The sequence below is a fragment of the Morone saxatilis genome, unplaced genomic scaffold, assembly GCF_004916995.1.
Source record: "Morone saxatilis isolate NCDOM2014 unplaced genomic scaffold, NCSU_SB_2.0 Contig15, whole genome shotgun sequence".
NCBI lineage: Eukaryota > Metazoa > Chordata > Actinopteri > Moronidae > Morone > Morone saxatilis.
The window spans coordinates 7,463,314-7,490,551 of NW_023339707.1; the positions used below are offsets into that span (position 1 = coordinate 7,463,314).

Consider the following 27,238-nt stretch of genomic DNA (forward strand, 5'->3'; position numbering starts at 1 on the left):
TCCCCAAATAATTATCTGTCCACCCCAAAAATTACATGGAAGCCAGAATATTTTTCCCTTTTTTTTGTTTTTCATGTCATCTCATTTTACAAACACAACATGTATAGAAACTCTACACAGACCAATATGTTTTTATATTTTTTCTTTTATCCGAATACAACTTTTTAATGAGTTTTAAACAGTCCGCACGAGCCGGCCACATACGTACACAATGGATTTTTTGTCATTTGTTATTCAAATCAACAACTGCTCATGTTTGTTATGTAGGTTTTGTTGGTTTTATACACACAAAGCACAAGTTTGGGCAGGGAGGTTCAGGCTTGCATACGCTCCAGCTTGTGTTGCTGTGTGCAAAGGCCTCTCTCATGCCTGTGTGTGTGCGTGTGTGTGTGTGTGTGTGTGTGTAGTGGTATGTTATCCGCATGTTTCTGTAGATTTACATGTTTTACAGACATGTCCTTCATGGCATTTACATGTTGTCTGTTTGTTCAAAGCGGACTCTGGTCGGTTCTCATCTGGTATTACCTGGAAAAAATATGGCAGCCCGTGGGGTGGGAGGTCAAAAGGTCGAAGAGGTTCATAAGGCTCAACGGGACGGGTTGGGTGGGGGAGGTGTCCAGGTCATGCACTTGTAAATTTTACTTTGATGATTCAATTACAGGTGAAGATGAATAAACGCTCCCTGATGGTTTTACAGTGAAAGATGGAGTTTCCCTCATGGTATAGTTTGTTCAGCATTCTTGTTCTATTTTTACAACCTCTCCACCTATTAATGTTTACTTTTTATTATTCTATATATATATATTTTTGTGTGTTTTAAAGTCTTTCTCCGGTCCTGCTTTATGTCGACTGTATATGCGACCAACAGCAGTGGTGACAGTTACTACATTACGAACTGTACAAGCACTGTATGCTACCTTTTTGGTTAAGAACACACACACACAGTCTGGGTTTCCCAAAAGCATTCCAAACTTTAAATACATTTAAATACAGTTGACTCAAACTCTTTTCAGCTCTCTGTGGCGCTAAAAGTTTGTCATTTGTCTTTTTCATGGCTGTGCAGTCAGGAAAATACCTAGTTCTGATACCAGATCGGTGCCACAGATTCTCTGACTGCCTGTGAATACAACCTTATTGCTGAGCCTCAAGATTCGAAGACGAGTTGGACTTTTGAGATGTCTGTAAATCGGACCCTTTGTGTTCTATTGCAAACTATTAAACACAAGAGTTTTTTTCCGAAACATAATTTGAAAGAATATGTGTGAATCTCAGCTCATAATAGTTAGAAAAATTTCATTTTTCGCCCATAAAAACTAGTTTTTCAGTTTTATTTTGTTTTTTGTTGGGGGGGNNTTTTTGGGGGGGGGGGGAGCTTAAAGAAGCTATTCCACAGCAGATTTCAATTCAAATTACTTTGTCCTGATTTGGAACACAACTCAAAGATTGATCTTTTGTGCTTCAAACACCTCTGAAAAACCAGACTGTGGCTTGGTGGTTTTGCCCACTGGGGATTGCTGTGGTCTGAACTGAAGTCTGTTGCGTTCCTGGATATAGACAGACACCATGCAGAGTATAGACAGAGACCACGACTGGCTAGAGGGCAGTAACAAGATGGCTTTCTTCAGTGACCAGTATTGTAGTATAAAAGCCCTTGCTGCTATGCATATTTAAATTCACCTTCAGTGGCTGTATTCACACAGGAACAAAAAATGTGACATTTTTTACAAATTTTGACGAAGATGTCGCTATTAATGTCTTCATGGCTGTGTCATACTGTGTTCCTCTAGTTAACAGCAGCAATGGGAAGATCACATCTGTGTCATAAAGTGTTAAAAATTAGATTTATTGAGCCTGCATAAATCCATCAATTATTTTCTACTGTCTATTGAACATCTTGTTTGCGATGCTGCATTTAGTGTGTGCTTTCCTGAGGCAAAAGTGATTGAGGAACATTTTATTGAACATTTTATTTTTTTACAAACTTCCAAAAACATACGACATACAATAGAGGAAGTTGGTAATAATTTGGGTAACTTTAAACTCTCTCTCATATTATTTGTTCTACTTTAACACGTGTTGTCTAATTTTAAGCTTCTGTGGTGAAGTCACTGATCTGGTGGCAGTGTACCTGTGAGGTGATCGCTCCGGGCTCGGTGCTGTTTGTCAGGGCCACGTGAACCTGATGTCAAGGACCAGATCCAAACAGAATCAGAATAATCAGACTCTTAATCCAGCAGCTGAATTTAACTCTACAGATTAAATTTGAACAAGCATTACAACCTGTAACCTTGTACATAAAGTAGGGAAATAGGAAAATTATGGAAGAATGTTTGAAAACAAATAATCAATTGACAGCACACTGGCAAAGATTATCTGATTACTGTGGTTGTGCATAAATCCAGCTATAGATAACTTCTGCATAAACATAATCTCTCACTCTATAGATTTCAAACTTAAATCTCTTTTCTTTCTTCTTTCCCAGCCAGCTTTCTATCCCCTCTCAATATGATAAAATAAATTCTTACATAGATAAATCATCTCATAAAATGTTTCACAAAAAATATACATACTAACTTCTTTTAATGATTTGTTAGGCCATGCTCAAATAAAGTGTAGGAGTAGTAAAGGAGTTGGGAGTTAAGGGATGTTTTCATACTGCATAAACCGCCTCTTTTCAAATCTGTATTTTAATAAATAGCTTCTATGTATAATTACCTCGTAACAGCAGACTGCTGTGGTAAATTTGCAGATAACTCTTTATGTCTGAGGTACAGAAATTTCCGTTCCACAGTGTATTTATAGCTTATAGATCTAAGTGTGTCGTGGCAGTGCATCTTAAACACTCAAACACACACACACACACACACACACACACACACACACAAACTCATTCTCACACCACTTAATCTAATTTAGGAATGCCTTGAATAGTGTTTCATTTGTTGCCTACAGTCAAATATAATCTATAAATTGTATATTATCTGTAATATGTATATATATATACTAATATATATATATATTTGTATTTGAACTGGCTTTGTGTTTCATATAACTATTCTTTAAATTGAACTTTCTCTGCAAAACAATAAGTGCACATTCAGGTAGCCTGAACCTAGTAGGAATTTTGGGCCATGGTCATAAAAAAAGAAAGAAGAGGAGCTTTTATTCTTCACCCCTGAGCAGACACAACCATATTAGGGAATATATTGAAATCTTTGTTTATATATATATATATATATATATTGGTGTGTATTCTATATTTATATAAATCTTCATTTTTATCTATATAAATTTCTGGACAACTTTTCTGTAAACTAATAATGTTCTGTAGTTAACCTCTGCTTGAAGATAAACAAAACAGTTGTTCGGATTTGTTCATGTCAACTGGGATCATTTGGTGCGTCTGCTAACTGCCCAGTTCATCTGTTATCCCAAAACAAGCAGCTGTTGCGAAAGCAAACAGTTTCTCTATATTTGCATTTTGAAGAATTTCTATCATAAAGCATTTGAACTGAAAACAGTAGTTTATCTCTGCCATCTCCTTACTCATCCCGTCAGTTCTAACTGCCATTTCCCAGCTGTCATGAACACATCTTTAGAGAGAGACCCTTTGGCAGAGACTCCCAGTTGGGGAGGAGAGGGGACCCTGACCATGCCAGGTCAACATAAGTAATACAAAGACCTTTCTTATTATTTCCTAACTTACTGGTGACCTATAGTATACACAAACAAATTCACAGAATATCCTTATTTTGATCTATGAGGAATGCAAAAACAATTGAATCTTGGCATTAGAAGAACTCAAATGTGATTAACAATGATTTTGTGACTTTTCACGTCCTTTTTCCTCTTCACGTGTCTGTTTTTTCCAAATATGATTCATTGCATAGAAGGACTGGAGATGAGAGGTCGCCTCTTCTGCCCACCATATTTGTTGTGGTTAAACTCGTGTTTGTCTTGTTTTCTTTTCTTTTCCACATTAGATGATGGTCGTTAAATACACGCATACAGACCCCCACACACATACATACAAACATTAGGAACAGAACAATATAGAAGTGACTTTGAGGTTTTCTGAGCCGGGCGGCATGCGAAGGTTCCCAGCGAGCGTTCACACAGACAATATACAGCAGAAGTTGGTTGGTTCGTTGGTTTTGCTAAAGGCCTCGCAATGTTTGGCCCGACAGAGTACGTTTTGAGTACCGAACCGCAGATCCCACAATGCACTGCAGGAGCAACAGCAGGGAGAACACTGACCTGAGAAGTTTCCATGACAACTGACAGTCTGAGAGAGAGGTTTTCGGGGGTTGGGTTACAGGTCTGGACGCCACCACGATAGAAAATAAAAAGTTAAAAAAAGGCGAGTGACTTCGTGACACAACCAAGTGTGTTGTTTTTGGTTCTTCAGTCACATGAGTGCTGATTTTTTTCTCTCTTTTTGACACCTTTTTTCAAGTGTGTGTTTTCATGTGCGCTGTGCACATCTGACAGAGTGAAGACACATGCTGATACACACTGATGTGTAAGGAGGTCGGCGGGGCTTTTTGCAAACGCCCAATAAACGTCCATCTTGGAGGGTCAGAAGAATCACATCGAAACCCAAACCCCCGCAGGTGACGATGTCAAGTCCAGTTCTGCCGCGATGTGTGACTGGTCTGCTTTCAGTGCCTCTCTGCTGCCCTGCAGTGCTTTCAGATCAGACTCCAGCTGGCTAATACAAGCAGCGTATCACTCCGATCCACTGACTGGCTGATTGAAGACATGATGTCTCACTGTTGGTTGGAGGATAAGATCTGGGTGGTATCAAACTCTTGTTTATATGTGAGCTCCTGCTTTCTGATGTATTAGTACAGCAGTAGTACAACATTGGAGTACATTTTGTGGTACGTTTAAGTCAGACTTGAGCAGTACATCAGTGGTAAGTTAAACAGACGGAGGCAACACGTTTCTGTTCCACCAACTTTTAAAATGACACAAGATTGTGCTCTTTACTTTCTTACCTCTAACTCTATTGCTTTTATAAGTATTGATAATAAATAAGAGTCAGAAAATTGACAAGGGGCTTGATGAAGGTAACAAAACATTACAAAACATAAATAAAAGAAAAATAATATCACAAACAGCTATCAAAAACAAAGTTAATTTAAAAAATATAAATTAATCTCACTGTGACCAGTGTTCCAGCTGATATAACTACATAAAAAAGGGTGTGATGAAAATATGTGTTCACAGGGTGTAATACAAAATATGTCACTTTTACATCAAAATAAAATATTTTAAAATGATTAAGGCGATATTGGTAACCTGCAACATAAAAACCAGGCAAATAACAAAACTAAATTAGAAAAAATAAAAACACAAGAAATGAACCACCTATAACAACATGAGAAATATCTGAAAGCCAAATGTTACGGAGCAGTTGGAGAAACCCCATCACCACAAGCACTGCAGGTAAATGTTGTCTTAATGGCTTTGTAATGGCTGAAAAACAACCCAACCACATACGGCTTTCACTCCGAATACCAATTGATTTTTTTCCACTTATAAAACACAAAAGGCTCCCTTTTATTCCTGTGGTCCGATTCCTGTGTGTTGCTCCGGAAATCTCTCTTCTTTGTTATTATTTACGTTGTCTAGCTAAGCTGTGTTTCCCAGTGTCTTTATGGCCTCTGTTAAGTAAAGATGAACAGTGTAAGGTCTTGGATATAAAGTTCCATGCATTCCAAATTCCTACTTTTTTTTTAATCCACTATACACTTCTTCTTTAAAGACATGGCAAGTTGAGGATTGTTGGGCGGGGATTAGAAAGAAAGAAGAATCAGCATTCAAGAAACGCAGAGAAGTGAGGAAGAGAGGAACAAAAGGTTTTAACAGTTTCAATCTGGAATGTAGATAGAAACAGAGCAAACCGTGGAGAAAAAAAAAACACACACCGACACACTCGTTCTCTGTGTGTCGGCTATGTTATTTTTATTGTCTTAATCATTCAATGTGACATTTCCATTAATTTCCCTTCCGAAGGGTGATGTAACAAGAGGTCTTTAGTACCAGAAAAGCCTGCAATGCTTCAGCGAGTTCTATTCCATTTCCCCCATTTTCTTTTTACTTTGACAAGAGATAGAAAAGAGGAGAGAGGCTGGTTTGTTGCTGTTACTCCTTGTTTGAGCACAGGACTGTGAAACCAAGGATCCTAGCATGCCACCATGCCATGGTAAAGCTACCATTTCCTGTTAGTAGGAAAAAGCCGCTCTCATATAAACGGTTAAGTCGTCAGTATATGGGAGTAGAATTATACCACTCTTTTATTTCCTTCCATTGAAGCTTCATTGTTAAATCCACATGGAGGGCGGAGTTGGTAGACGGCTTCCATTGGTTTTACTTGACTTCAACGGCTGTGTAGATCTGGTAATGTAAGTAGAGCTCCCTCTACTGGCATGGAAGAGCAGCAAAAACAAAAACCTGTTTCTTCTAATTTTGCATTAATTTTTGGCTGCCAGTTTCTCTTTTGTAAAGAAGGGACGGAGATGTGTCAAACTGCTACAGGTTTGTAGTTTGGTGGAGTCTAAATCTTTGGCTGGGGACACTGGATTGGGGATAGTCCTGAAGATGGATGTAGGCTTGGAATGATCTGTGAAAAACCACAAAAAAGTAATTTAGTCAATTTATTGAACACAACCCTATATAAATATGTTTATAACGGTCTTTGTAGATTCACATTCAGTTTATTGCTACATAGGACTAAAGAAACCACAAAATATTAACAGTTAAGAAGCTGAAATCAGAGAATTTGGATATTCAAAATGGTTGCAGATTAATTTAATAGTTGATATTATAGTATGATATATGACTAATCGTCTGGGACAACAACTTATAGAATATATTATATTGTGACACATGAGCTCAATTTCTGGGTGCAAAAACTATGCATTAGATGCACAAGGAACCTCTTTACCCAAGTGAAGGTGAATGCTGGATAGAGTTGTATTGATGTAAAAATGAAGTTGGCCACTAGATGGTGGGCAAGTATAGGAAATGCATTGCTGATCTACAGTATACTGTACGTGGTTCTCGTCATCGAGCTCATGAGATATTTGGTCATTAGTCAGTCAAAGGCAACAAACTTCTGCTCCCTATAATAAAGCTTGATCTTGATTTTTACCGTAAATAAAAATGTGAGACATATCCTGAGTTAAAAATGGCAATGAAAATGCCTTGTTTCTGCATTTATCTGTTTTACACTGGTACAAATTACATAAATGATTTATATTAATATTTTTATTTACCACTGCATTTACAGCATATTAGTATAGCAATTAGAAGGGTTCTTGCTGAACAAAGCCAAAGTCATTTAGACCGCACAAGGATCCTTGTCGAATCAAAATGTTTCATGTTTACTAAATCACCAGTGTCACTGATTTGTGCTTAGAAATCCTAGAAATCGCTGCTGGTATTTGTCTTCGTCAAGCATGTCATACATTGGGGCATCCTATAGTTCAGCGCTGGTGAGCTGGCCCCCCACGTACCAAAGGCTGAGTCCTTGCTGCAGCAGCCATAGGTTCGAATCTGACCTGTGGCCATTTGCTGTGTGTCATCCCCTCTCCCTCTCCCCCCTTTCTTGTTAACCTTCAGCTGTCCTATGTAATAAATGCAACACCCCCCCCCCCCAAAAAAAGAGAAAAAAGAATGGCATCCATCTTTGTACGTCAGCATCTGGTCAGTGTATTTTATTTATTAATTGCCTTAAAAGTCTACCTCCAGATCTTCGTACACCTAGCTGCAAAGAAAAATAATGATAGCGAAAGCAGGGGCAAGATGGTTAAGTGTATGGATATCCTGTGGCAGCAAACAACAAAACTGAAAAATTAACAGTACTTCAAAGCCACATTTTATTTAACATTGTTCAGAGTGAGTATTTCCAGCATGGACCAGCTGTACAAGGTAGAATGAGAAGAATGAGGCCAGAGATTTTTCTAACATCCCCAGACACCATGTCAGCCTGTGCTGACACAGCACCTGTCAACATAATGGGAAGGGCGCATGTTACGCTACTGCCTGAAATAACATAGGAGGGAAATTACTTGTATGATGTGGCACTTCAAATTTGCTGCACAGCTCTGAGATAAAGCCCTTTCATTGTGCAAACTAATAATGTTTAGTGTGCTTTCTCTTATTATTTTTTGTAATGTATAATGTATTTCTACCTTTGCAAACTGGGATCTTTTTTTTATTTGTTTTGCTCATAAACCGTCTCCCTGCTTCAGGCTAACAGGGCGAGAGCACTCTAGTGCATATGTAGACACTGCAGTAATTAGCCCCAATGCAAAACATCTGTGTACCCTAGCTTCACCTGTGGCCACTAGTGTCTCTACAGTGTATTTCAACCCTGTGTTTTACAAATTTATATTTATATGCAAATGTTCTGCATTTAGGTTCAGTGTCCATTGCCAAAATTGCCAATGCAGGAAGTAGTTTTATTTGCATGTCAAACCTGCTGTTACAGAAATAGCATATGAGATTTGTGCAACTAACATAACGTCAAGATGCACTATTTATTCATTCTTCTTCTCCAAATAAAAAGGGTATTAGACTGTAGACGCTTTGGGAGTTTATAATCACATTTACAGGTTGTCTTTACCCCATTCATGAACTCCTATTTTCTGGTAGGTCAAGTAGCAATATGTTTCCCAAAAGACTATATATGCATCCTTTTAGAATCACTTCCTTCTGGTTTTGCTTCCCACTGTGTCTGACCCAGATTAACTGCTCCAAACATGCTGTATATTTATATGTGCCCAGCACCAGACTTAATCTGTTCCAGTGAACACAGGCCCCCAAAGGGCTGGTACACAACACACACACATATACACACAAACACAGGCAGAATGACGCACACAAAGATGTATGAATACAAGCACGGACACATGAACACACACTCTAGCTGACTCACTGGACAGAGGGAGGAAGGCAGTGAAAAAAGACAAAATGCATACAGTATATGAACACAACTCACTAATGCTTTCGTTGCCGAATGGGAGATAATCCCTACAACCGGGTTAAAAAAATACTTCAATAGCCTCCCAGAGGAGCGGAAGCTCTTCTAGCAATGTATTAAAACCTTCTAGGCCATATAGTGTACCAAATTGCAAGAGTGAGAGAGCAACAAGGGGCAGGACAAGCAAGAAAGAGACACAATGGAGTTGAAAGAGCAACATTTTTCTCTTCATGGGTCATGGGATGAAAGTAGAAAAGGCAGAGACGGAGAACAAAAATGGGGAGATCCTTACAGAAATAGAAGGAATGAGACGAGACATGCAGAGAGAGAAAACGAAGGATAATGTGGGAATCTTGACAGAGAGAGCAGAGCGAGGAACGACAGCAAAAAAGTGAGAAAGTGAGAAAGCGAGAGCAAAAGAAGAGAAAAAAGCAGTGATGTTTGACAGCAGGAGTAGAGTGTGGGAGGAGAGACAGAGTTCTCTTTGCAGCAGTCACATGAGGCAGTTAGTCAGCGCACGGCTGCACAGCACACAAACACACAGAGTCCAGGCTCAGTACATTATCTTTTATGGCACAACAGCAACATCAATGCCTGCTCATCCCCCCATGGTGCATCAAAAGCTTCAAAACCCACTGCACCAAGGCAAAAGACTGTACTTGGAATGAAAAAAAAAAGAAGCATGTAATAGATTTTCCTATTGCTGTTTCTGTCTTTACTGCCCCAACACGTATATATACACTTTAGCAGAACCGCATGTCATAAAATGTCTCCTGAAAATTACAATCATACATAACTAAATTGCATTGCCATTTTATATGACCTAATGCAGGTTTATGTTTATGTATGAACCACAGACTGTATAATAAATTGCTCCTGGCTAATCCAAAAATGGGCAAAGCCGTACAGCGTGGGTGGAGCCGAGGTGGACCATACGAGGCCTGGTTGCTAAAATCAGCCACCATTGATGGCTCCCACCTGTCACTCAAAGGGGGCACGTCCTTAACTATGCATAACCAAGCCTCAATATAATTTAAACCGATGAGTTATACAAAAAAGTGACCCGTACAGTTGTCATCAATAAGAAATTTAGCTACAGAGACCAAAACTGTTGTATATATATTAATAAAACATGTTTGTTTCTGTTTATTTCTGCCATTTTAATACGTTGGTTTATGGAGATTGACTCGCTTTTGGAGCAAACCTTAGGTGGCGATTCGAGGAACTGCAGCTGCACTACCAGTTTGGCTTCATTAAACAGCCATGGAGGTTGCCACTTGTGTTGAACATATCTGCAAAACATTTACTGTCAAACTATTGTATTTACTTCACTACAAACTACACTCCTGGCAAATAATGCATGATCCACTTCTATAGTTATGTTTATATGTGAATATGTTGGACCAAACAATGTTGCAAAAGGAAGGCAGTGTAGTAATTTGAATGCAGTTGACACCATCAGAGGATTCTGTCAAGTCAAAGAGTTGATAAAAGAATAGATACTGTAGATATTGAGTGTTCTTTTGATTATTTGACGTGGCAGTGTTTATCAAGTTTACAAATTTTTCTTGCAAAATGTGCTAGCTTCCGTGACTTGAACAGTTCACCATAATCACACTAGGATATCACAACACATCTTTTTCTGGTGATGTACAAATGATATATATGTGATAAATGCTGAACCTGTACATACTGACTCCGGACCTTTATGTAACAAATACTGTATTTGTAACACACTATAAAGAGATGCAGTTAATTCATGTGCACAGCAAATTATAGCCCATATTCGGGCACGGCAAGTTGGCATGAATTGTAGAACCATTTTGGAAGAGTTTAATTGTTTCAAACACACCTCTCAGTCTGTATTTCCAGTTTTGTGTTAAATAATTACAAAAAGACTTTGTTTGTATAGTACTTTTCATACAAACACAATGTAACACAAAGTGCTGTATTTTTGTACATTTTCACTTTGAATTGCACTGCACTAGTTTAAATTTAGGTTTTGAGGTCTTTAGGTGTTGTCACACCTCAGAAATAACTCTGACTTCTGAAGTTGTGAAGATAAATAACCCCAAAATATACTTTTAATAATGTGCAATGACATCAGTGTCAGTGACAAAAATCTGCGTCTCACATTGAATGGTGATTAAAGGAAAACATTGTTGCCAGTTTAGCTTCACCTCTCAGCAGCATTTCACTTTGGTTCTTTGTTCAACAAGAGACTAAATGAGCTACAAGCCTGATTCTAATCCTATTTGGAGTTTGATGTTTTTATTGTCACTTTTCTCTAATAGGTTAAAATCAGCTCTTTGAATAAAAAAGACTTTGGCTGATTTGTTTCTGGCCGAGCTGACTGCAGGCTTTTAGACTCACACAACCCAGATGCCAGTGATTTTCAGTTGCAGGCCACAATGCAACAGCTGCAAAAACACAGAAGCCGTGACAAAAATGGCTTTAGGCTGTGCTGGAGGAACAAGCAACACAGGCAACTTGTATCCACATGACAAACATTGAGATATTGAGATGGAGAATTCCAGATGTACAAATGACCTGAAGACAAAGTGATAAGTAAATTGAAATCGTACTTTTGTACTCAGATGTGTTTCTTTAGGGTTAGATTAACGGTGCTGTGTTTTTAAAGAGGTCCTGTGGAGTTTTCTTGTAAATAAACAAAAGTTATGTTTACATTCAGTGTTACTCACCAAAGTGCATTGTGGGTATCCTTTAGCTCTAGCAAATGTGTTAAAAATATTTCCTTCCTCATAAAACATTTGCAAAGCCTATTTTTAATCTATTAATTTAAATTTTGCATTGTTTATATCCATGTTTACTAGCTTGCAGTCTTCTTCTGTGCCTTTAGTGGTGCATTGCTGCATATCTTGGCATGTTACCACCACATGTTGATTAGTGGAATAGTGTGACACCATTGGCAGAACTGTGTACTGTGTCAACCATGTGTGCATGCACTGGCATATTCATCGTTATACACTTCCACAGACTAACAAGACCCACTCATAGAAAACAGCTCCATAGAGCTACTAGAGGTCAAAAACTCCACAGGGAAACTTTCGGAAAAATAGTTTGCCAAAATATTGTACGTCAACCAACCATGTGGTAGACTTTTCTCTGTGATCCAAGCTATAAAAATAGTGTGTCACAGTGTGGCATACAGCAATATGTGTGAAATAAAATCATTACTATTATAACAGGTAACTACAGCTGCTACAGTAATAGTTCTCAGTGGGATCAGTTAGGAAAAGTTAAAGGTAACTTACTGTCTGGCCTGCCAGAGAGAGCAGCGTGTTCTCTCTGCCAGTGTGTGGTCAGGCCTGAGACATGAAGTATCCGGAGGATTCCAGTCCTAGTTGGCTGCAACAGGAAGCAGCAGCATTTTAGACAAGATATTTATAGAAAGAATTCACCCACTGATACATAGTCTAACATGACTGGATCACATTTGCAGACATTTAACACAAGTTAAACTTGGGCATCGTAGATCTTACCAGAGTTCACCAATGTATTTATTGTACACATTCTTAAAAAATAATTTAAAAAACCTCTTGTTGAAAAAAATGCTTTTCTTAACATGTTAGTGAGGGTAAGCAGAATGCACCATTAGTTTTGGTCTCTGTAAGGATATGCTGTGCTCATTTTATATCAGTACGGGAATTAACAGTTTGTGATTTGTTTCATTTCAAGATCCAAGTTGTAATTACAACCGGGAATAGGGAAATTGATTTTACTGAAAGCTCTGATACATCTGACTTAAAGCGTAATGATACGGAAGTGCCTGGAAACCAAACAAACATGGATGCCTCATGTCAGCCAAAGCTGTCATTTAAGGTTATTAAATCAAAATTAAACGCATATAGTGTTACACTGTCAATGCACTAATTTTTAAAACAAGCATATGGCATGAACATGCAATTGAACTTGTTTTTTGAACTTCGAAACCAAACATGCAGTTCAACCACTGCAGGTGATTTTAATACCCAGCTCCTCTGGTTGATGGGGAGTTAATTAGTGAGAAAACAGCTGGTGAATGAAGACCAGCCACAGTTTTGTCCTGAAACTGTGGTGTGCTGGTTAAATTTAAATACTCACCAGTATGCTCAGCTCTCCTCTCTGTTCCCCTCTCTCTCTCCTTCCTCTCTCTCTCTCTTAGTAAAACAAAAGCAGGGGGAACGTCACAGGTTTTTCTGGTACGAGGCCTCATAACTTCGTCATTTGACATTTACATAGTCCTGCAAAATACACGGATACATTTAGTTCGGTTATATAATATTCTATTTGATCTCAGGTTAGACAAGACAGCATGTGAAGACTTCCTCAGCCAAAGCAGTGGACCTCAAAAGACACAGCAAGCAGCTTACAGCCCCAATGAAAGAAGTCTTAGGTCATTTTAGACAAAATGTTTAAACAAGCAAAATCCAAGTCAGGCTTGAAAATCAACTCCTTTCAATGCACAGGCCCAAAAATTAAATAGTCATTCTTTTTTATTTTATTTTAAAATGTCAAAACTTGAGACTTGTTTTTGATTTCATGTCTTTGGGAAGTCCAGTCTCAAAGCAGTCCAAGTCTGCAGCTCAAGTGGTGGTGTGTACAGTATATGTACATATATAATACAACATGATTTGATGCCACAACTTCACAGCGCTGTGATAACCTGCTCTGTAAACACGCATCCTGTTTGATCCAGACAATGCATCATGGTAGGAACAAGTTGTCATTGTCAGTGTTAAATCTTCACCCTGCACATGTAGAGCAACCAGAGGACCAAAAAATGATAACACAGACAGAGAAGAAAACACAAACACTCAGACACGCTGCTTTAGGAACACACTGTCTGTTCTGAGTAAACGACTTTAAGCCGCTCGCTGCCTAAAAGAGTCAACACACTGTAGCTATCTGTTGACATCCCAGCAGACTTTGAAGCAGCGGCATCTCAGAGATTTATTTTTCAACCTAATGTTGAGATGCACTTGTTCACTGAAGAAAAGACTAAATATTTTCAGTTCTTTGTACATGAATCATTGACCAAAACTTCCAACCATTACCGTGTATTCTTTGAGAAGCAAAGAAGAGGGCCTTTTTCTCCCTCTTCAGATGCACAGTCATGCTATTGGCTACATTTTATGAACCGTGTTATGACTTTTATTTAAGAGATCAATGCACTTGCTCTACATAAAAGACCTACGTGGAGTTCATAAATAATGAACATAATCTTCAGCTCAGGTAAAAACCGGACAATAAATTGAAATGAGTTGAACTGCAAACTGCTCTTTTCGAACTGCTTGAGGGAAGTTGTTTTCAATGTGAAAACCTCAGCTACAACCATTCTCAGAAAATAAGTCCCAGTGGAAAATAAATGACCTTCCAGCTTCCTATTCTGTTTTCAGTGATGCTTATTTTATGAATAATATGGCTTCTGCAGCTCTGACTTTGCACATTACTTCCTGGGATACACAGCAGAAAGGCATTAAAAGTAAATACGTACCATAATCTTAGCACCTCAGAACAAAGAGGTGAACTTCTTGCCAAAACCAGAGATAGCTAGAGGAGAGTGAACAACAAAGAGAGGTTAAAAAGATGTTAACTGAGGGGAGACAGTACATGCACTACATTGTAAGATTAGGCATTTTCTTTGGTTTGGTTGATGTGTAACTCTAATGAGTTACTATAACTGACTTTGCAATGCACTGCACATGGTTATTGTCTCTTTGTTGCAATTTTTTGTCTCTCATGTTGCATCTCTTTGTAGTTGTTTGATTTCTTAAACAATTATTAGAATATTAACATGGTGATGATCAATAGTAGATGTTTTCAAATTACTTGTTTAAAGAGTGTTGCTATAGTTATTTGTTTGTTGTACCTTCTCCCAGTTTGCCGGCCTGCTCTGCAGCTCCTCCAGGCAGGATCTTGGACAACATGCCTTCATCCATGCCAGGCTGACCTGCTGCTGCACTTCCAATACCTCCTGGCCTAGGAACTGCCTTGGAGCCTGGACACAGAGAAGATTACAGGGTAGAAGAGAGAGAAAGAGGAGAGGGAAGGAAAAGACCGAGAAGGATTCAGAGGACAAAAGGAGTGAGTATCTGTGCAGGTCTAATAGGAGGTGGCATCTACCAGTGTACATATTTTTTATTTTGGTGAAGTGCTCATTGCTGTTGTGTCTTTTTCATTGCACTTCCCAAAGATGTCTGTCTCATTCTTCAGTGGCACTAGTTGCCTTTGTTGAATTTTTCTGTCCTGCCAGTCTACTCATATTTAATTTAGCAAATGACAATAAGAAACAAGGTATTCAGAATATTCAGAAGAATCCTGCAAATACTCATATATGAGTAGTATGAACCAGTGATTTTGTTTGCATTTTTGCTTAAAAATTATTTAAACAATAATCATTTGTCAAAATTGTTCAATTTATTGTTTCAGTTCTAGAAAGACCATTGTTATGGAGCCTTTACTCTAGTTGTGAGTTGTGTAACTGTATCTCATTTTGTGTGTGTAATCAGATTTGTAAATGTGTAAAAAAAATCTGTGTTCAGATTTGCAAATGTATTGAGATTTGTAAATGTGTAGACAAATCTGTAAATGTGTATATGGATCTGAAAACTAGATCATATCCACATTTACCAAAATCAGTGAATAAAGTTTAAAGTTGTGTTTCAGTACAGTATCAGAGGAAGCAGAGCAGAAGTCTAGCAAAAGTTACGTGTAAAAAGAGCCAATTGAGAGTCCTGCTTGAGTTGTAACTGATGATTTGTCTGTATTTCCAGCTCTTGCAGCAAATGTGTAGATTTCTCAGCCATTAATATGTATGTCTGCATTAATAGATTTGTCCATGCATTTTCACATCTATATACGCATTTAGAGATCCGTCCACACATTTGCAAATCTGAATACAGATTTGTAGATTTTACACATTTACAAATCTGATCACACACACAGGACTTGAGATACAGTTACACTCCACTCACATTTGTAAATTGTGTTGCTACAATAATGGCTCCATACATTGTCGTGGTATAATATACCAACAAGAAAAACAACCCATTAACAATTAGGCTACTCTTTGTAAAACAGGACGTAAGATCCATCCATTTACCTACCACACTGCATAAAAGACAAACTACATCAGCAATGAATTTTCCAAATATGAACGTATTTCATCTGGAAAATTAATAAGTACTTTCACACTTTCCCACCTACCTACAGACTAAATGACTGCATACTTACTCAACAAATTAACGGAATTCCTAATATCAGCTAACTAACAAATTAACTAACTAATGCACTGTGTAGTAACTTGGCACACTCAAGCTGATCTGCTGCCATGAAGTGAAACTCCCTCCTGTGGGTTTTCCACTGTGGGATTATCTGCAGATTAAGCTCAGATAAAATGACACAGCACACACCGGTTACATAATACAGACACAGTAGGCAACAGCTGGTTGAGACGTGGGAGTGGTAGGAGCCTGTGTGTGTGTGATCATTATACTGTACCTATGCCTGTAAGTGGGGGTTGGGCGGCTTTTGTGGCCATGACGGGCGCTGCCTTTGCTCCAATAGCTGTTGCTGGAGGTGTGTCTATCTTGGCCTGCGGAGAAAAGCACCGTGGAGGGGAAGCACAAAGCTCGTCATTTAGTAACACAAACATCTCATCAGAGATCTCAGAGAAAATGGGATTCATCTCTATTTATTCAAACAAAACCTGAATGAGAGAGTGAGAAAGAGAGATATATGGGGACACAGTACAAAAAGAGAGAAAAAAGATATGGAGCGACTGACAGGGCATGATAGAGAAAGCTCCCCTATTGTGTTGTGTTGTGACAGCTCACTAAATGACATGAATGATGAGTTTTAACATCGTCAACACAGTCAACTGCCAATCAGAGGATCCTTGTTGAAAAAACATCAGTTAGGTCCATTCCGAATTTTATTATTAAAGAAAAACTAGCTTTTGTTGTTTCTTGTTCAGGTAAAGTACATTTTAGAGAAAAATCTCCTATCAGGGGCCAAATATTTAATCACTGTATTTATATTGTCTTGACAGCTCCTAGACACAGTTAACATAGGCCATTAGACGTTGGCACTACACACTTTAAATATGAACTGGTCGTACAGAAACAGTTGTGACATTCCCAGTTAACTGATTTTGCAAATAAATGCCACAATTTATGTACGGATAAATCCTGACCTGAGATAGACTGAAACTTTGAAACTCCAAACTATATAAATGTTCACTTGTATTATTCATTATTTATTTGTATTGCTGCTGTTGTCAGTCAATTTTTCTTTCACGCACTTTAAAAATTGTACCAACCTGATGAAAGGTGTTATTTGAATAGTGTAACTGATTGGTGTTTTTTTTAACTTCCCTTTGTCAAAGTCCCACATTTTCCTCACCTCATCTCTTTGTCTGAGTGGACTGGTTTTGGAAATCCTGCTGAGTCATTGTGAGCAGTTTGAAAGCTTTTGTGTTGCGGTGTTCTTTCCAGCTCTGCCCTCAACATTAAAGGACTAAACTACAGCAGCTGCTGCACTAACACATAGTAGCTACATAGCTTCAAGATGCAGACCAGACCTTTTCTGATATCCATCAGTTGGTTTCTGAACACAGGAAATATGGCCCAGTGTTTGCTCGGGTTTGAGCTCTCTCATTTTTATGTTCTTACTTGGTGTCCTCTGTTTTCTGTAAAACTCTTAGTCCCACTCTTGTTAAAAAACACTGCTTAAATTAACTTGACAGACATTGAACTGATGCCATGTAATCACATAATATTCTGTATTTGTTTCCACCGACTCCAGTTTAGCTGCAGCAAAGCAGAGGTGATGCATTATGATGCACCGTGCAGCATAAGGCATTTCATTATTTACAGCCACTTAATCAATGCTTTTAATTACACAATGGACCAAACATAGGAGTGTAAGTGAATGAGTTTGCAGACGGAATAATAATCATATGGCAAATTCTATTTACTGTTTATGGCTTCCTGTCAGAGCTATTCCACAGCCGAGCTTTCAGAATAATTTTGAAGACAAATTCATGCATAATGTGATATCAGACCAAATGAATTATTTCACTTTGCTTTCCTGCTGATAGTACCACAATGCAGCAATATGAAAATCATGAGCGCCTTTCAGGGGTGAAAGCACATCATGAATAATTTGAGGATATTTATAATCGACATGGTGACAGTGGGTTTGTGAATTTCATTGGCAACACATTCATATATTTATTAGAGAAAGATTGAATTCAGGAAGAGAATCATTACATTTATCTGAATTTTCATGTTAAAAGTCATAATCAGATTTTTAGACTCCAATAGCAAATAGATTTATATGGATTTATGATTATGGAGTAAATGCAGGGTATAATAGATTTTGCAGGGAGACATTTTGAGTGTCAATTTCTTGAGTGTCTAGCAGACAGTGAATCAGCTACATTCAGTTATCAGCTGCCTCTGTGTTAATCACAGTGTTAGATAAGGCCTGCCAACCGAGGCACAGCAGAATATAAATAAACCATCTGAACTGGGAGGAGATGGTCCAGTTCTTATCTCTGGGAGCATGGAGGGACACATGAGGATTTTGTAAAATTTTAAATAAAGTTTATTAAAAACAAAAAGCAAAGGAGGAAAGTAGAAAAAAAAAGAAAGCAAAGGCTGAGGGTGAAGACTTGCTGAAAACTAGGAAAAGGTGAAAGTGGAGGTAAGAGATCAGGTAGGAGGGGGTGCAAAAAATGAAATGATTGGGAGGAAGAGGAGGATGGAGAGAGAGAGAGAAATAAAGGTGAATGAGAATAAGCTGAAGGTGGGAAAGATGCAGGAGGAAAAACTAGCTAGCTAGCTGGATGTTGGAGAAAGAGATAATGACTAAAATGTTTTGTTACAACAAGATGACAAAATATTAAAAGGCAGCATTGTCATTATGATGAACCATATCAATAATGTTTTCATGACAAAAAGCTACATTTAAATTTCTCTTGGCCATAGAGAGGAATTTGTGTGCGTATGCGAGAAATATTTGTGCCACATTAGTTCTGCAATACAACATCACTATCAGAGGAGGAATAAGTAGTATATTCCATGCTTCTCTTGTTTCATCAATCACACACCATGCAGTGATGTAAAAAAAAAAATACTGTAAATCTGATCTGAATGCAGATATGTAACTGAACTGCATTTTTTATTTTAGTTCAAACTGAAAAGAGAACTATATGCTCTGTCATTATCATACCATCTCTTTATCATATCAACTGGAAACAACCACGGCAAATCTTGTTATAATTCTAATTTTCTTTCTACTAGTCTTCCCTACTCACCATGGTGGGTGGCGTGGTTCCTGTTGGACCTGTCTGCCTGGCCTGCCCCATGGGTCCACCTGCTGGTCCCATCTGCCCTGGCTTGGCCTGCCCCTGCCCCATGCCCATGCCCATGCCCATCCCCATGCCCATGCCTTGGCCCTGGGCTGGGGGCTGCTGCTGAGGGCCGGTGACTGCTGTGGCACCGGGCTGCCCAGGCCTGGCAGCTGATGTCTGGGCTTGTTGCTGGAGCTGAGTCCTCTGTCCTGGAGCCCCGTCTGTCTGGGCACCTGGACCACTCTGTCTCCCTGATCCTGCAGGCCCACCAGTGGGGCCCTGAGCACGGGCAGAGCTGCTGCCAGACCTAGAGGAGCCTGAATGGAGGAAGGGAGCATGGCATTGTTTTTAAGGAACAGTATGCACTCATTGTTCCAAAATTGTCTCAGCTTACGTCAAGAACTAGAAACAGGTAAAAGAATTGGCAACAATTCGGAGGTCAGCTTTTACAACAGAAACTATAAAACAAGATAAAAATGTACTCTGAACCTCACAGGCATTCACCTGATGTTAAAATGCAAGGAAAGGTTTGACAGGTCACAGTAATAATGTCTGCCAATATGATTCAGGCAATATATCTGTGAACTTTGCATAATTTGTTCCTTGTCTTATGTGAACAGTTCCTAGTTAGAAAACTTCGACTGAAAAGATCCCGTCAGTGAGGTCAAATTAATCTGATCAGATTACTTCTGCCTCCAGGAAAGTTGCTTTTGTAGAACTAAAAATCTAATCTGCAGATTAAGGAACTGCAGTGTTTCTTTTACAGTGTGTTTTTTTATTATAATGGCATTCCATTTTTCGGCAATTGCCAGATGAAGCAGGAATGAAAGACAGGATGATGCAACAAATATTGTGACCAAAGATCAAACCAGCGATTTAATGAGTACACTGCTAAGAACACAGCCACGTGCTGCCTTAGGAGAAAACATTTCCTCTGAAAAATTAAGCTTGATATAGTTAATTAAAAACTGTTGATCCCTGAGGGGACAGTTGATTGTAAAAGAGCATCAATCTCAGTCTGAACAACAGGGTATATTAAATATTTTTGCCTCAGAACTAAATATAAAAGTCATAGGGGTCTATCCAAAAGATGGCAGCCTGTTCCAGTGATAATCTGAGGGTGTACCATAGGAAATTTAGTTTAGATCTGTCAAATTGTCAATTCATTCAGTCAATATGGTTAATGGTTTTATTTATCAAGGGTGATTCAATGATACGATTTAGTACGATTTAGCTCACTTATAAGTAAAAATAAGAAACTTTTAAAAACCCTTTTTCCCTTTGTTCCTCTAACTCTCAATGAATCTATTAAGCCTGGTACTTATCGTAATAATCCATGTTTGTCATGCTGACGATACTGTAAAACACTGTTTCCCATAAGAACAACTGTGTGCCTCTCTCTTTCCACTCTTCCTATTTTCTCTAGTCCTTTAATAACAGTACTTTTACTTGAGTAAGATATTGTAGTACGCTTTCTAACCCTGGGAACACACCTGTTACTTATCAAGTCACTGACATTTTGTTTTGGACATTTTGGCACCACTCTTCATTCTGGACAGGTTCTAGACTTCCTAGACGGGGCAAAATCTGAATGAGATTGTTCTAGTCATAAAATGTAATGAGTTAATGCCTTTCTTCACTATCTTTTACTACTTCTTCAACAAATTCCAAATGCCCAAATAACCTTATAATGCCTGTCGATTCAACTGGTGGCACATCCGGCCCAGAAGCCACCTCCAAGACATAAGTCTAATAAATGACAAAATAAGTAAACTACATACATACTGTATGCCTAATGTATAGAAGTAGCTAACGAGTGAGCCATTTCGCTTCCCTCTCATTTCTGTTGAGAATTGCATTTGTGGACTACTGATAGGGCAGAATGTTTACAGATGTAGTGACACTGCCAATTCTTTCACAAATCAAAACAAAAATTTTTTCATGTTATGACCATGCTTACTAAAAAATGTGTTTCTGTCAACCCTGAAATGTAAAACTGACAATATAAGCTGTTTAACCCTGCTTGTACTGGCAAATGCTTGCTTGTCCCACCTTGACACCACCTTGAGAAACACCTAACTAACACCTAACCTAACAAGCAAAACAAAGGTTTTAAATAGGCTCAGACATTGGCCCATCTACATTTCCTGGTTTTAAAATCTGGCCCAATTGAATTTGTAATCTAATAGGCCTGTTGTAATGTATAATATAATAAGTAGTTAAGATGCAAAGTCACAAAAGTGCAAATGTAAAACTATGTTTGCTACGGCTGACAAAGAATGCTATTCAATGTCAGGTGCCCTGTATGTACCTGGGGGTTGGCTCTGCATGTCCACTGGCTGCTGGGACTTGCTGCGTGAGGAACGGTGTGGGTCCCCCTGTCTGGAGGAGCGCTGGCCATGGTGGTGCCCAGACGGATCCCGGGAGTAGTCCGAAGAGTGGTATCCTCCAGACCTTGAATCGCCACGCCTTCCTGAGGATGAGGATCGTCCTGAAGGTTCATGGCGCATTGACGGGTCTTTGGGGTGACCCTTAGATGACCTTGAGGCCCTTGGCTCATCTGAATGACGTGACGAGGATGAATGCCGGCTAGAGCTGCCATGATGCCGGTGGTCGCGGGATGAAGAGTGTCGCCCTCCTTGGCCGTACTCATCCTGGGGCCACAGGTCCTCCTCAGGAGGCTCATCATAATCATGGTAGGTGTGTTTAACGCCATGCCGGCTCCTTCCAGTCGAGTGGCTGCCGTAGTGTCGAGAACTGGAACGGGGCTTCTCAAACCAGTCAGTTTCTTCTTGGCCCAGATGGTAGGCTTTGGAAACCGAGAGCAGATCACAGTCAATCTCCATGTCGTTTGGAGACAGCGGCATGCAGGCTGAGAGAAGGAAGGAGGCAGGAAGAAGAAGACCAACCGCATGCAAAAGAAAAGAATAGATGGGAGAAAGACACAGAAAGAAAAGCAGAAAATAAAAATAAAAGTTTTACATACATGCAGAAAATACACTTCACATCGCTTTCACACATTACAAGACAATATAAACAGGATAAAACAAACACTGCAAAACTGTCCACTTTTGGCAGCTGTTTTAGTGCTTAAATGTTTCAGCTTCAAATTTAAGCCAATATGGAAGAAAATGTATGCTGCCCAAACATACTTTTTACAGCTGCCTTGTAAAGCTGCATTTAAATCTTCTTCCTGTTAGATTCAGCAATAATACTGGCCATTTTTTGAAAGATAAGGTTGAAATACAGAACTGATTGTGAGGACTGTATTGCAGTGTAGACAAAGAATTCATAAATCAAATGAACACATGTAAACAAAACATCAATGCCAAAGACATAATTAAAGATAAATCCCTGTAAAGAAAACACAATGCCTCTGTGTCGTGCAAAGAAGACCTTTCAAGTGAATCAGAGTGTAGCGAACGAGGAAAACGACCACGCCGAAGAACCATGCGAGAATTGGACAGACAGACGACTGGACGAACAGGCGGAAGGACGGACAGGCAGGCAGACAGACAGACAGCAGTCCACTGATAAGAGAGCTCCAAGTGACTCTCAGGAAGAAGAAAACATCAGCATGCAACGGCTATCTCTGTCTTTCTTTTTCTTTCTCTTTTTCTTTCCTAAGCCTAGCCTTTGGGTGGGTGGGGGACGTTTAGATAAACGGTGGGGGCAGTAGTAGGTAGTGAGACTGTTTGGGCATTCAGCTCCCACAATTACCTTCGCTGTCTGACACAGCGCAATGATAATCATCTATTATGTATGTATCATCCGATTTGTAGACATGTGTCCGGGGAAGGTCCCGTATGTGGTCTTGTACGTCTGGCAGCGAGTGGCTGGAACCATACTGGCCATAATAGTACTGATATCTACTGCTGCGACTGTCGTATGGGTCTGGACCTAAGCTTGATGATCGCCCAGAACCCATGAATCTCCCCAGGGGGCTGAGTGGGCTCTCCTCTTCAGAGTACTGCCGGGTTGGGTGGCGCCCCCTGCTGTAGCCAGATCGGTAGGAGCGGTCGTCCCTCTCATAGGATCGGCTGCGATACCCAGGGTAGTCCCTGGCTGAGATCTTGTCCATGCCATAGCCGGTGGAACGGGAACGGCCGGTGGAGGTGTAATAGATCCGATCGTCCTCCCCTTCTGTAGAACCGTAGTATCGACTACCTTGAGTTGTGCCACTGCCGGCGTCATAAGCACTCCTCTTAAAGCCGTAATCCTCGATCAGCTGGCGCCCTCGAATTTGAGAGGAGGAGTAAGCCCCACCTGTCGCTGAGGAATAGGAGGCCAGGTCTGCCTCCACATCCCGAGCCTCCTCGATGGGGGAAAACTTGGAGATTTTTTGCTCCATACTCCCCAGTTTCCTGTGCTTGCTGCGCTTGGAGGACATGACAGCAGGAGCCAGAAGGCTTCTGGCGGACAACGAAGGTTTCTGTACCCCGGAGCGGATGCTGCCATGTTTGTAGTCGTAGTCATAGTAATAGGGGGATCCCCCACCCATGCTAGCGCTCACGCTGCTGCTGCTGCCCCCTAGAGGTCCGTGCCTGTAGCTGCTCTTACCCCTGCCGTGGTGGTCGTACAGCTCTTCCTGCATCGCTGCTTCCTCTTCAGGTGCCCTGCCGTACGAGGAGCTGCCAGTTCCCCCACGCGTCGTGCTGCCAATGGTGCTGCTGTGGCCGTGGAGGTCACCCGGGTAACGCCCACTGCTGCCATGATGCATCATGTCCCCTGTTGTCGTGCCCAGCCCGTCTTTTGCCGTCAGCTCGCTTACATCGTCAATCATCATGTAGTTCCTTGGGATGTTTTGCTCTAAACCAGGAGCCCCATACATCCCATCTGCAGTGCTGTAGGTGGAGGGACTGTCTACAGAGTGCCCATAGGCATTGGAAACTGTAGAAGTGTACTGTCCATAAGAGCTGGCTGTGGTGGCGGTGTAGCCATAAGTATTAGCAGTGGTTGTGGTGTACTGGCCATATGAACTAGCTGAGGTTGAAGTATACTGGCCATAAGTGCTGGGTGGCATGGTAGAGTACCCACCATAGCTGCTGGACACTGGTGCTGAGCCATAGGGCCCATAGGAACTGGCCATGGTTGTTGACCCAGTGTACTGACCATAAGAGGGGGCTGCACTGGAATAGGCAGCATCCTGGGCTGTGGTGGTGACCACAACTGTGGGGTTGCTGATCGTCTCATAGTTGGTGGGCATCTTGTGTTCCAGATCAGCTAGCGAAGTCTGCCTTGGTCTTCCTGGGTGGACTGTCAGGATATCTACTTGAGGCTGCCCAGGGTATGGGGTGGTCTGGCTGGGGTAGGAGGACACAGCGCTGGGATAGGGTGAGCTGTGGGTGGGGTATGGGGGCTGACCAGGCGGTGCAGGCCCAAATCCTGTATGCCCTGGCTGGGGCTGAGGCTGAGGTGCAGCTGGTAACCCCATGTCTGTCTGGGGGTATGGGGGCTGAGTTTGGGGGTAGGAGTGGGAAGGGTAGGAGGTTTGAGATTGGTAAGAAGGTCCAGGAGGGGGGACATGGCTCTGGAGGGGCGTGGGCTGTGGCAGTGCCTGGGACTGAGACACTGTTGGATAGGGAGGCTGGTTGAATGTTGAAGACTGGTATGGCAGACTTGACTGCTGAGTTGGTGCTGCCGGTTGGCTCTGGGGGTACTGACAGGGGAGGAAGGATGAAGTCGGTGGGTACTGGGCTGCTGTGTTGAGATCACTGGTGAACTGGCTGAGAGGGGCGGTGCTTGGCCTCGTTGACAATAGCCCATTGGTCTCATGTGATGCAGCTGCAGCTGCTAATCGTAGGTTATTTAACTCACTATCAGACATGTAGTCCCTAGTGTCTCCCATACACCTCAGGTAGGCAATATCCCTCCTCTCTCTCTCCTTGACCAGTGTCTCTTTCCTTTGATGGATCCCCAACTCTAGGTATCTAAGTTTAGCATCAATCTCTTTCTCTTCCTCCTCCAGTTCAGCTTGCTGCTTTCTCAGCTTAGTCGACTCTTGCTCTACGGCCTTCAGCTCGTGGGTGAGGTCTTTGAGGAGGCTGGCTTTGGCAGCCAGGCCAGACCTGGAGCTGGGCTTGAGGCTGGGCACGGAGGGCAGGTAGACCTGTTGGAGGGCAGGTGTCATCATGGGCAGGTGAGCTGATGTGGTAGTCTCGTCCGGAGGAGGGCTAGGCAGGGTTCGCTTGACCTTACGGAGCAGTGAGCTCTGCTGTAGGGCTGCCAGCTGGAGAGAGAGAGAGAGGGATGGGAGAGCAGGAGAATATAGGGAGACAAAGACACATGGAAAGAAATGGATCGGAGAGGTAAAACAGAAGAGGGGAGTGTAGAGAGAGATCAATGGGAAGTTAAATGGAGAGGTATAGGAGATGGGACATATGTGGAAACGAAATGTAAAAATGATATGGACAGGGACATAGCAGGGTAAGGGACAATGAAGGCAGATAAATAAACAAGGGAACAGGATTAAATAGAATAGAGAAACGAGAGAAGAAGGAAAAAGTGGAAGAAAAATAGGGAAGATGGAAAAGGAAGAGAGCCAACACAGATTGAGCAGGGGGTAGGGAACAATGTAAGGAACAGGTTGAAGAGAAAAAAAGGAGAAAGGAGAAATGAGTAGAAAAGAGGAGATGTTATACAGGGAGATCCATAGAGAGGGATCACAGAGGGAGGAGAAAGTTGAAAGAGTTGGGAAGACAGACAATGGGCACAACAGATGAATAGAACAGGAGGAAGAGGAGGGAGGAAAACTCAAAAAGAGAAAAAGGTCAAGGAACAGAAGAAACAAGGGAGGACGCAACAACAGGGATATACAAGGGAGACAAAGGAGACACATAGAGACAAAGAGACAAGGACAACAGGAAACAAGAGTGGAGCTTGTGTTAGAGGACATACAAAAACATTAAAATTAATGTAAATTATGGTGCAGTATTCCATTAATTGATTTGATGCAAACCATTCATCATTTTGAGTAAGATATTGTTTTATAATTAGAAGGAATGCACTGGAATGATCATAATTTTTTCAAGTCTGTGTTCACTGCAGACCCTCACTAAGATGGTCTGAAAATGTGGGCTCACTTCGAATTGCAGTTACTTTGTGGTAAGAATGTATCTTGGAACAATAATATAATTGTGATGTGTGGTATTTGTATGAATATAAAAGCTAAGCTGAACATTTTTTTGGAATCGCCTTGCAACTGTCAAGGAACAAATGTCCCTTCAGTTATAGATTGGGAAATTGGCAGCATGAATTTATGGCCGATATACAGTAAATAGACCTAAACCCATAAGGGATGCTACCAACACCTTGTTGAACAGTAATGGGGTTCTACCACTTAGGTAAGTATACAGAATAAAGCAGCCACAGATGTTGTTTTGTACATTTTCCTGTTGTTTCTTCTCTTTGCAAATGACTTATGGATTGCTTCTGATAGCCTCATGCTTGTTTCCAAGGGCTATTGTGAGCTTTTAACTTCAAATCTTCAGACCAAGCCTACTGCACCATGTGTTCCACTGTAAACCCCAAGAAAAACACAAAGAACAAAAGACAAGAATTTTAGTGTATTTGATTTTCATTTTTGCTGTATATTGTGATTGCACAATATGGAACTAATAAAATACTAAATATGTGTAAGCTGCCTATTCTCCTGTCAAAATCCAGCCAAGCAAATGTATCTTGTTCTTGATGAGTCAATGTTTTACTGTAGCTTATCAATATCATGAATGACATGAATGTCAGAATGAATAGGTTCATCTTTGTTTTGTTTTTAAATGTGTGTTAATACTGTATCTTCCCTTCTCCTACCAAAATGCAGTTATTTTGAAATTTTGAAATTTGTAAATAGATCTATAGAGAATATAGAGAAATAGATATAGATTGTA

General features: G+C 40.5%; 1 protein-coding gene across 1 annotated transcript in view; it reads right to left on the minus strand.

Annotated features, from left to right (window-relative positions):
- Positions 1–14,504: 14,504 nt before the first annotated feature.
- The window catches only part of bsna (bassoon presynaptic cytomatrix protein a), a 137,455-nt gene continuing 124,721 nt past the window's right edge, over positions 14,505–27,238 (minus strand). Inside the window, exons 10-15 of the mRNA XM_035657569.1 lie at positions 23,073–25,581; positions 21,664–22,161; positions 19,317–19,669; positions 16,496–16,589; positions 14,865–14,993; positions 14,505–14,545 (exon numbers count right to left, since the gene is read on the minus strand). Of these exons, the coding sequence (XP_035513462.1) occupies positions 14,505–14,545; positions 14,865–14,993; positions 16,496–16,589; positions 19,317–19,669; positions 21,664–22,161; positions 23,073–25,581 (3,624 nt within the window). The remainder of the gene's footprint in view (positions 14,546–14,864; positions 14,994–16,495; positions 16,590–19,316; positions 19,670–21,663; positions 22,162–23,072; positions 25,582–27,238) is intronic.